We start from the raw sequence: 10728 nt of genomic DNA on the forward strand, positions 1-10728 counted from the left end.
TCCTTAGCGTGTGCACATATCAGAACAAAGATTCAAACCAAAAGGAGGAAATTATTTATTTATTACTTTGCTTGTATTTAATTCAACATATTTAAGCCATCAAACCTACAAAGCGAAAAACGATGGACTAATTACGGGTAAAATATTAGACTATTTCAAGCGTTGAGCTTTTATTCATCTTTCTGGACACATTCGATGATGTCGTTCATCTACTTATAAGCCTACCTGATTGTAAAAAATAATGCTCGATTACTGTTTCTTACATCTACTGTCTTCATTATTTAGAGCTGCCCACTTTCTTCTGAAGATGTCAACCCATTCTCACAGTAGGCTATAGAAAAGCTTTTTGCAGTGACTTGATTATATAGCCTAAAGCGCGCAGCGCAGAATTACAATCCTAAAATAGCCGATTCTATTTCTCATCTTATAAATAACAGTTAAAAATCAATATGACTACTGCATTAAACAGTCTATTTGCCATTTCCTTGAGATGCCACTTTTACAGCTTACTCCTATTTTTTCTTTTTACATTGTAGGTGTGGCCTCGGATTGAGTTCAGCTGTGTATTAAAAACCATGGCTCATAGAGCGCCCAATTAAAAGACCGTGAAAACGCGCTTCCCGTTAGATGGATAAGATACAAGTCAGGATACGTTGGCTTAGTACCTGCGGACTGAGTTAGCCTAATAAACAAAATGCTTAAATTAACACTATTTGTGACGGCTTTGATCTGTCAGGAGTTGGGTAATCTGTTTGCGTATCCTGACATTTCTGACAACGAACTTTATTATTTTCAAACAAGTGAACGCTTGCCAGCAAAGAAACCCGACCGTCAGCTGAAGGAGCAATTTAGTGGGCCGAATATTCTGGTCACAACCGTTGCGGTAACCTGCCTTCCAGCTTACATGGTAATCACGGTCAAGGCGGATCTGTTTAATATAGGCCTCCCTGTTAATGCTGCGGACCTACGACTTGGAACAGAAAGCCAGCATGGCACATCATGCGGCGTCATCGCGACTTCAGCTGATGAATACATAATCGAAGCTCCTCTAACTGACTGTGGCACTCAGCACTGGGTATGCCGCCCGTGACTGGTTGTTTACATTTAACTTGCTGCTACGGAGTTTTGTATACAAGTAACTTGGTTGTTAAATGGACTCGCATGTATTAAATGGGTATCTACAACCTTTGTCCAGGTGACAGAAGATGCCTTGGTGTATACCAACCTCCTCTTCTACTCACCTGAGCCTTCACTTGATGGTCTTGTTCAAACAGAGGATGCAGTCATCCCTATTAAATGTTATTATGGCAGGTAACCATCATGATAGAAATTGGCATCCAAAAAATGGGTTTAGTAACTGTAGAATTTGGATGGTTGATCAAACTGTGGGCCCCTTGTTAATTAGGTTGTTTCATTAGTCATTTGGTGCATATTGACATTTGCTCTCTCAGGCGATTTAATGTTGATGCAAACCCAATCCTGCCAACCTGGATTCCCCACCAGTCCACACAGTTTGCAGTAGAAAACCTTGCCTTCTCATTGAAGCTGATGACAGGTGGGATTCAGTAATAACACTAGCCAAAAAACAGCTGTAACCTACCCACTTAAACCACTTCCTGTTAATGTCTGCAGATGACTGGCACGAGACTCGACTCTCCAGTGTGTACTTGCTGGGAGACATGATGAATATGGAAGCATCTGTTTATATGCCGCAAAAGGACTTGCTTGTGTTTATTGAGACTTGTGTTGCCACAACAACGCCCAACACAAATTCAGTCCCCAGATATAAGTTTGTAGATGATGGGTAAGTGTTTGGGGTGTTTTTTCCTCCCCCCAGAGGGATTGTAGGACTAGGCATAAAGAGAGTTGTACTGAAAGTGGGGGGGTGGGTGGATGTAAGAAACTGAGGGTCTTGTCATGGTGCTCGACAATGTTGCTGAAAACATTGATTAGGTTACTGATGTGCAGTTTTTGCTTTTGCTGCTTCCTGAACATTGCTCCCATGCAGGTGTGTGTTGGATGGGCAGCAGACTGGTTCAAAGTCCCACTTCCTGCCCAGGCCCCAGCCCAACAAGCTTCAGCTTCAGCTGCAGTCTTTCATATTCCCCCAAATGTGCTGTGAGGTGCGTGGAAACTCTTTCTGTTGGACCACCGGATTAGTGCTGAGACTACGAACGTGTGTGTGTGTGTATTATTATAATATATAAAGTAGGAAAGCTTCTGTTGTGGGGTATATTTGTTGGCTCTGTCTCTGTTTGGGGCATTACTGTTTTTCTTGCTTGTGTGTTTGTCCAGTAGATCTATGTTACTTGTGTGCTAAAAGCTTATCCCCTGAATCATGCAAGTGGGTCCAAGAGCAAGGCTTGCTCCTTCATTGATGGCAGGTCTGGTTTCATACTTGCTCTATTTTACTGATCCTTATTCCTCTGAAAAGGGCAATGTTAAAGTGATCTTTTCTTTGCTAAGGTGGAGATCAGCAGAGGGAGATGACCAGACCTGTACCAGCTGTAATGACGTTGACCAGGATCCCCCATTTCATCAGTCCCACCTGGACTTGGCCACACCTATTTATAATCTCAAACATAATCCGACCAAGTTGCTCCCTTCACCTCATAGATGGGGTGTTTTGACGCCTGGCATGCAGGCAGACTCGGCAGTGCTGAGCCCTGGCTCCGGCTCTGTCATCAGTCAGTCTCTGCAGGAACCTACTGCTGCCTGGAGGAGCACCATGGCCTTCCAGAAAGGGACCAATCTGAGGAGTAAGTCATGCTACCCGATCTAGCCCACAGTTTATCCTAACTGTTTCCTCTCTAATGGCTGTTTATTTATAGCATTGGAACATGAGGCAAGTGTAGGCCCACTGACTGTCTTCACATGGAAAAATGACCTGGGAGTGTTTGTGCCCCCTGGAGTGAAGGAAGGCATTCCTCACTTTTCTTCTGCTAGAGGCAAGAAGCCAATACCACATGACCGCCTCTGGGAAAATGAAGTCTATGCCGGCATGGGTTTGTATACTTTCTCAGATAACTCTGTGCAGCAATACCATGTCTTGGGTCTAACTTTAAAATTGCGTATTGTCAGATGCTGAAGAGGGTAGTAGTCACAGGCATAGAAAAGGATTAGCTTAAAGATCGGAGAGAGAGAGGGGAAAAATAAATTTCTCTGCAGTGGAAGGCATTCTATTCTAACTGTCTGAGTCTTTGATCTGCCTTCTCTGCAACTGAAGCATATCAGACATCTGAGCTACATATGATCGTATTCTATAACTCTTAAAGCACAATGATTAAGTGAATTCATTCCAACATGCATGTTTGTCCAATGGCATCATACCCTACTCAAGATGAAGGTTCAATTTTTTTTATATGGTACCTTTCCTATGCTCAAGGTCTCCTCCCCCCCCCCCCCATTGGAACAAACTGACCAATTTTATAACAAGACTGTGCTAATGGGTACATTTCATTCAAACGCTGGTGCTGTGATCATGTAATGAAAACAGATTTAGGAGTGTTTAAGGAGGATGGTGAAGGTGTTCCAAACTTTGGTTGTGAACATGGTTTAGGAGCAACCACTCAATGATTGACTACTATGGGTGATCAGTATAAACAAATGGACTTTCCAAAGGTTTAGACTTATTGAATGCAAGGTTTCAATCTGGGCACTGGGGGGGGGGGGGGGGGGGTGTTTAAATATAAATTTGGTCTCTTGTACCCAGAGGCAGATGAGGGAAATGATGCCTTTGGGCCCACAAATTCTCCAGTTGCCTTGCCCACCTCTGGGTCTCAGCTGTGGGAAATGGAGATGACTGCAGCAGAAGGTAAGGCTGGTTTAACAGGCTGTCAAATTCCATCTCTTGATTCAATAATTGTGTCCCAGGATCAGGATTTGTCTGGTGAGCAAGAGAACAATGTGAGCCTTGTATGAGGGGCCGTGCGCTTCCACAGGATATTCATTCAATTTTCCCCATTTAATGCAGTGACTTTATTCTTCATACACATGCCAATTCAGTCAAGCCCTCAGCAGTAAGCGTTAACCCTTTTAAGATGTCGAGTGTTTGACATGTCCACTAAATGATCATAAACATACATCTAGCTTAAACACAAGAATACAACTTGGTAGTAAATTGGATTGCTGTCTGAGCACCTGGTAATGGGGCAAATGAAGATGTATGTTTAAAAAAAATAATAATAATAATAATTTGCTGCATGTTCGTGTGAATGTGAGGAAGGCATGTCATCTGCCGAAACAGCAGTGGGAGTAGGTCCTACTGCCAAGTTGGCTTTATTTATTTATTTGGATCCATTACTGATGTGATTTAATCATGACCCTAGCAGTGTAACTGTAATTCCATGATCAGACTATGGACTTATTTGGCCAGAATCAGAGAGGCTGGATGTCGATGTAGGGTGAGCATGCAGAGGTGCCTAATGGAGATTCTACTTGTGAGGAGACCAGTTCATATGATGTTCTTTAGAATCTCTGAAACTTGTTGGTTTGTTTTTAAATGTTGTTTTTGTACATGTAGCTTTGCACACTGTTAATACGACTTCAAGCCAGAGACATGCAGTCACAGGACCTAGTCTTCTGGTTGCCAACCCTGCAATGGAGAGAGAGCAGTCTACAGACACAGTACCTTCCATCTATGGCTCCAACAGCTCAATGTTAAAACCTGCACAGCTGAAAACCAAGCTAGAGACTACAACCTCCACGGAGACTAAGCAAACAGTTGCCGAAGACAGCCATGGAAGTACACAAAAAGGAAGTGGTGGACAGTTTGTGAAATAAACATTCCAAACAGTATCTGTGGGGTCTTCATTTGATTTTTCACTTTGCTTATGCAGGTTACTGAAGCTGTTTCTCTCTCTAAATGGGCTCTAATTGAGACTTATGGATTCTGAAAACATGCCACCTACATATTAAAAGCTTAGTTTGCTTTTAAGGATGCTGTTTTAGGCAACATCTTAGATCCTGACACTTCACTATTCTGAACAGCATTTGCTTAAAGTTGAATATCTCTACTGCATAGGAATGTGTGCAGTATAATCTAAGGCCAAGTGTGGTCTGCAAAGCCAGGAACCTAGCTCTGTGTACTAAAGTAAACCCCAGAATTAACAAAAGTGCAGTAAATGTGAAAATCACAACTGGGAGAGAACCTTAGCCTAGTTAAAAAGCACCTTTTATGGATGCAACTAAAAGCCAGTCACTTGTGCCTCTAGACACTTTGCTGTTCCACCAAGTCATAACTGGGTGATTGTCCTCACAGTGGTATCTAATCAGTTTATTTGGTGAATTTAAAATGTGTGTGTGTGTCGGGGGGGGGGGGTTCATACTTCTCTGACTATTGCCATAACTACCATGTGACTGTTGTATGCCAAGTTGTGGTAGAGTGGATACACGGATCATATACCTGGGATAAAGGCATTTTATCCTTATTTAGTATTACATTCATTTGCATAAACCTGACTTGCATTATACTAATATGTGGTTTGTGTAAGACTAACTCTTACCATTGCTATCACAATTAACTCTAATAGTCTACTAAAAGCAGGAAAAAAATGTGATCGCACTGAATTGTATCCTGGAAGTTTTTCAAGCTTCATATTGGCCTACACAGCACTACTCAACCCGTACATGACGGCGCCTCAATTAGGTGAACAGAGCATTTACTCTGAGCCATGGTGATGGCAGTACTTTGCTTCCACTAAGTGGGCGTCCTTGTATTAATAACCTATCCACTAATAAACCGCTGAATGAATGAAGCTAAATTTATATAGCGCCTTTTACGGAACCCAAGGACGCGTTACATTAAAGACTCGTTTCCCAGGAAAAGTGAGTTTCTGAAAATCGCTCTTTCGCGCCCTGTGGTTTTGTTGAAAACGTTCCAAATCCTTGAAAGAAGCTGATTGACCACAAAGGGGTATGACCACCATAGACCAAGTAACTTGCTGAAGTCATTTTACTGGGCAGTAGCTCTAGCTTGCACGTAGCAATGACTTAGTAGTATTGGTCTACTTAAGTTAACGATCTTGCTATTCGGAGGATCCAGTGACATTTGGGAGAAAAGCGTACATAGGACAAAGTCGGGTTTTAAACGTCTTTATTTATCACAGGTTGCGATAGAGGGTTTTTTTTTTTGAGCAGAGAAAAATCTTATAATACGGGCATGACAAGGTTGAGTGTCCAACGATGTAGCTATCTCATTCACGTTTTTGTAGAGATACGTATTTGAAATAGATGGTATGTTATAATCGTTTTCAGCTGACGTTTCTAAGTAAACTACCAATTTTCCAAGCGGAAAAGGGTCATGACTGAATTGCCAGATTTGGGTGTCTGAATTAAGGGGGCGTGCGTAATTTAAATTGGAACCTTGAAATATATTATATCGGCCAAGGGATCTGTCTACTTGATTAACCTAAACCTAAAGTGAAAATGACTTTGAGACGCAAGGTAGTAACAATGGCCTTGTTTCTAATAGTTCTGGTTGAAACTGTAAACGGAATTCGCCATTTAAAAGACGCGCCGGAATTGGGGCCCGATTCTAGGTTATACAAACACTCAACACAAACCACATCGGCTGTCCAAGTGCAGTGTACGGAGGACACCATGCTGATTAAAGTACGGGCCGACTTTTATGGTAATGGACATCGTGTCACTACCGATCAACTGCAACTAGGCCGTGGCAGCTCGGAGAACTGCCAGGCTCTGCGGTTAAACGACGTCGAGTACGTGATTGAAGCTGGCTTGCATGAGTGTGGCTCCGAAATATGGGTAAACCTGCCACCTCTGTCTACTGAGGCCGACTGTAGATAGGCCACACGGTTTAAAAGTACTTCTTACACTGAGCTCCAGTTTTCTGGAATGCTGTATTTTTAACGTGTATTTCCCCTTAAAACACTCCCGGCAAATCAAGACTGAAGATGACAATTTGGTCTATGCGAACACTTTGTTCTACACGCCTACGCCGACCACGCTTGGTATCGTTAGGTCAGTTGGGGCTGCCGTTCGTATTCAGTGCCACTACAAGAGGTTGGTTTCTTCTCACTTTGACATGTTTGGCGTCTCCTGAATGTGTCCGTAATCCTTGGGCTAATGTGAACTTCTCAGGAATCACTTTGTCAGTAGTAATCATCGGAAAACCACCTGGCAGCAGTCGCTTGCTTCTTCCAAGCCCTCTCCTTGGTTCTGCCTTAAACTTATGACTGGTAGGTGCAGCTCGCATTCTGCTAGACTTATTTTAACCTTATGATATGAAAAGCTTCACTGACCGCAGGTTTCTCAGATGTCAACACCATCTTATTTCACCACCTTTCCACCCGAAACTACTAGATAAACAGAAAAAAACTATCCGATTGGGCTCAGTGTAGCTTTTCTGTCCCAAAAGCAGTGTGGGGAAACGCCGCCACAGGTTGGCCAGCTGTCAGTTAATTTCACCCGACCGACTCACCGGGTAGGCTGGTAGGCTAGTCAGCGTTGTCTAGAGGACTAACGTTAGCTAACTGCGTCAAAATGATCAAGTCTATAGACTACTATTGGGCTGTGTATTATTAGCGCCATTATCAGTATCTTTATCAATCTGAGTTAATTAGGCCTACGCATGATCTTATCAATCTTGGCCACAGTGGTCGGTAGCTAACTTGATGTCAAACCGTGATCATACTTGGTACGCTTTAATCTGTGCATCTGGGTTAATTTCTGCGTGCACCGGGTTGAGTTGACAAGATCACAGATTTTCTGTTTTTCGGAACTAATGTCAGACTTGTTGCCCATTTCTAATTTAATCAATATTAGATCATTAGACGTTTCCTCGTTCCATTACCAATCCATGTACTGGAAATGTATCTATCGATATTGTAGTACCTTAGGACTAAATGCACATCTTTGGCCTTGGCATTGAAATTAAAAGTAAATAAGGACGGAAGTGCAGCTGTCGGCCAGTGATGCAGTGCAAGTTAAAGGTATCCAGTAAAAATGTACACATGTAAATTTACCAACCTTGTCACAACTGCGTTGAATGAACTTTTTCGGTCGATATTGTAATCATAGCTTTTGTATCTTATAACTTTAATAGTAACTAGTTCAGCTTTTGAAGAGAATTATCTCCCCCCTGCCATTGTCATTAGCCAGCTGTTAACTTGCTGATCATGGTTTTATAATCTTTATGTATAGCCTATTTACTTTCCTGTCCACACAAGAGTGGAGTTATCTTTAACTCAGTCCAGCTATAATCAAGTTCACTTGCATTGACCTGTTTGGGTTTATTGTGATGAGCAGATCTAGCAAATATTTTAGTTTGTTGGTCAGTGTATGATGAACAGAGCCCCAACCATCTTAATTTTGGGATTGAATATGCTTTCATTTGGCTACGTTAAACTGTTGAACATGCTGAACACTTGTGAATTTTCCTTATAGATGACTGGACGTCTGAAAGGCCCTCGTCTGTTTACCATTGGCGTAATGTTATAAACCTGGAGGCCTCAGTCCTGAGTGCTGATCCGACTCCTGTTAAACTTTTCCTGGACAGCTGTGTAGCCACACCGGGGCCCAACTCTGGATCCACATCCAAATACCCTCTCATTCACAATCATGGGTCAGGAAGTCCTGATTTCTATAACCTTCACACTGACTTCACTTATTTTAATGCAAACTACTGTCTAATCCATATAAACTATACCATGAAGAAATGCCTCTGGTTCTTGCTGCGTTGAGGCATAGAAGTCAGCAGGTGGCAGTAGTGTTGACTATTGCTCCTCAGTCCCAAGCCTGAGCAGACAACTGCCTCATCTCCTCAGTCGTCTAGCCTTTCAGGCCTGTGTCAGGGATGTTTTAGCAAATGTTAGATGGCGCACCACTGGGTTATTCTGAACATATTCAAATCCCTTTCCTACCCTTGCTGTTGCCATTAATAGTACCTCAGAAAAGGGTAATTTGCATATATAATGATCTCCCAGTCTCTTTTTTTTTTTTAACTTTTAGGAAATTTTTTTTCAGGTGTGCTGCTGAGCCCTGGTCTCCTCACTCCAGTGTATGCTTCATACCACGGAAAGAGAACCATGTGTTGCGGGTGCAAGTGGCTGTACTCCGTTTCCACAGTGATCCCTGGAATGCTGTCAGAACTGTGAGCAGATTGTGTTAAGTGACTTGGGTGGTAGTGGACAACTAGCTTTTGGATGAGAGTAAGGAGTGTTGGTGGGGGTGGGGCTTGTTTTGCATAAGTGTCACATTGTACCTTCTGTACACCTGCTGGCTTATTTTGGTGTCACTCAGCTGCTCTGTGTTGTGCAGATCTACATCTCGTGTGTTCTGAAAGTTGCTGATGCTGCTCAGGAGGAGAATTCTGTGAACAAAGCTTGTACCTACTCTGGAAACCGGTATGACTAGTGAGACTAACCATTTAGGATGATGCATTTTAATCAATCTTGTCTATTTTATCCTTCTATATTGTGTAAAATTTATCAACTACTCCACCACATGAAAGAATAATTTAGTTATTCCAGTTCAGTTGTCACTATCTACAGTACAAGGGTGCTTTTAAAATGACATGACTTGCTTCACATAAATGTAACCCATACAATGCATGTAATTTTGTAATGGAGAAACCAAGGGCACAGTAATGTAACAGTGCTGTGTGTGAAGGTCTTCACACACCTACACTGATCTGGCTGTAGCTCAGTGCAGACCAATGGACTAACACTGCTAAGCAATTGCTTAGTGCTAAAGACACTAGAGACTGGGACAGAGATTGGCATACTTGAGCATCTATCTCCCTCTAAGATCTCGTATCTGCTGTCAGCAGATGATGCAGCTCAGGCCAAAACCTGAACACTCCCTCTAAGGTGGATCTCTGCACTGCTAAGGTTTTGAGTCTCCCACTGGCTGTATGTATTATAGCTGCTGAATCTGAATTTGACTTATTTGTTTACTAACATTGAGTGCATTTTAGGTTTGTACATGGTTCTGTGGATTTGGAGCCAAGTCTTTCATTTCTCCCTTCTATTTTCTGTGCATAATTTGAAGATTTTGAACATTTTTGCAAACCGAGTTTTTTTTGCATTTTCCTTCTTTTGTACTTTTGTAGCTGGCAGAGCTTGGATGGGAAACACAAGGTGTGTGATTGCTGTGACTCTACTTGTGATGTAATCAGCCAGAGACAGCCCAACATATGGAGCCATATGTCCAGGAATTCTGTTTCATCCGGTACACATCCAGTGTCTTTCCTCCTGTACAGTAACTGCAGTGCATTTTGATACAATACTGTACCATGTCTCCTTGCATACAACAAGTTTAAATTTAAACAGCTAACTAACACTTAACAATTCCTTTCTTGTTTTCTTGTTCAGACTCTGCAAAGTCTGCTGTTGTGACTGTTGGACCAGTAATTATTCAAGACCAATTTTTCCTCATAGAAAAATAAAAACATTGAGCTAAATTGAGTGCCTTTTTGTTTTTATTGCTTATATATCATTTTATCCAAATGTGATTCTTGCTTGGTGGATTGTTTTGGAAGGCATATTGTAGCACACAAAGAGCAGATATTGCTGATTGTTATTAATCTTGAAACGATGGGATTTGCAAGGAAAGATTTTTTGCCAAGGTCAAAGTGGATTTTAAATTTTTGCACCACTAAGTAATAACCTAACATGTCTCGGACAAAACCAGACTCAAAGCTGAAGGAAAAGAACCAAAAAAGTTTCAGAATATTTAATTGTTTATGAATTATGATAAGCTTGCATG

At 41.9% G+C, this 10728-nt stretch overlaps 2 protein-coding genes across 2 annotated transcripts; both read left to right on the top strand.

The window, feature by feature from the left end:
- The first annotated feature begins 149 nt into the window (after positions 1 to 149).
- Positions 150 to 4797, top strand: LOC113573715 (zona pellucida sperm-binding protein 3-like). The gene is made up of 10 exons (XM_027004161.3): positions 150 to 1075; positions 1196 to 1311; positions 1452 to 1555; positions 1633 to 1804; positions 2009 to 2123; positions 2299 to 2384; positions 2467 to 2759; positions 2832 to 3005; positions 3713 to 3814; positions 4523 to 4797. Exons 1-10 carry the CDS (start codon positions 695 to 697, stop codon positions 4780 to 4782), a joined length of 1803 nt encoding a protein of 600 aa, XP_026859962.2. The 5' UTR covers positions 150 to 694; the 3' UTR covers positions 4783 to 4797.
- A 2261-nt stretch (positions 4798 to 7058) lies between these two features.
- LOC113573758 (zona pellucida sperm-binding protein 3-like) lies at positions 7059 to 10427 on the top strand. Its single transcript, XM_035526886.2, has 6 exons — positions 7059 to 7199; positions 8407 to 8584; positions 8986 to 9112; positions 9280 to 9365; positions 10073 to 10191; positions 10335 to 10427. The coding sequence occupies exons 1-6, from the start codon at positions 7193 to 7195 to the stop codon at positions 10406 to 10408; spliced, it is 591 nt and encodes a 196-aa protein (XP_035382779.2). The 5' UTR covers positions 7059 to 7192; the 3' UTR covers positions 10409 to 10427.
- Positions 10428 to 10728: the final 301 nt, after the last annotated feature.

Source organism: Electrophorus electricus, chromosome 8 (genome assembly GCF_041902795.1).
Source record: "Electrophorus electricus isolate QZ-2024a chromosome 8, ASM4190279v1, whole genome shotgun sequence".
Taxonomy (NCBI): Eukaryota; Metazoa; Chordata; class Actinopteri; order Gymnotiformes; family Gymnotidae; genus Electrophorus; species Electrophorus electricus.

What these genes read in the sequence shown, in the direction of transcription:
- LOC113573715 (XM_027004161.3), top strand. Translation starts at nt 695, where the DNA reads ATGCTTAAATTAACACTATTTGTGACGGCTTTGATCTGTCAGGAGTTG. An exon ending in CTCATTGAAGCTGATGACAG is followed by an intron (nt 1,556 to 1,632) that starts GTGGGATTCAGT and finishes TAATGTCTGCAG; the next exon opens with ATGACTGGCACGAGACTCGA. An exon ending in TGCTCCTTCATTGATGGCAG is followed by an intron (nt 2,385 to 2,466) that starts GTCTGGTTTCAT and finishes TTCTTTGCTAAG; the next exon opens with GTGGAGATCAGCAGAGGGAG.
- LOC113573758 (XM_035526886.2), top strand. An exon ending in CCTCTCATTCACAATCATGG is followed by an intron (nt 8,585 to 8,985) that starts GTCAGGAAGTCC and finishes ATTTTTTTTCAG; the next exon opens with GTGTGCTGCTGAGCCCTGGT. An exon ending in TGTACCTACTCTGGAAACCG is followed by an intron (nt 9,366 to 10,072) that starts GTATGACTAGTG and finishes GTACTTTTGTAG; the next exon opens with CTGGCAGAGCTTGGATGGGA.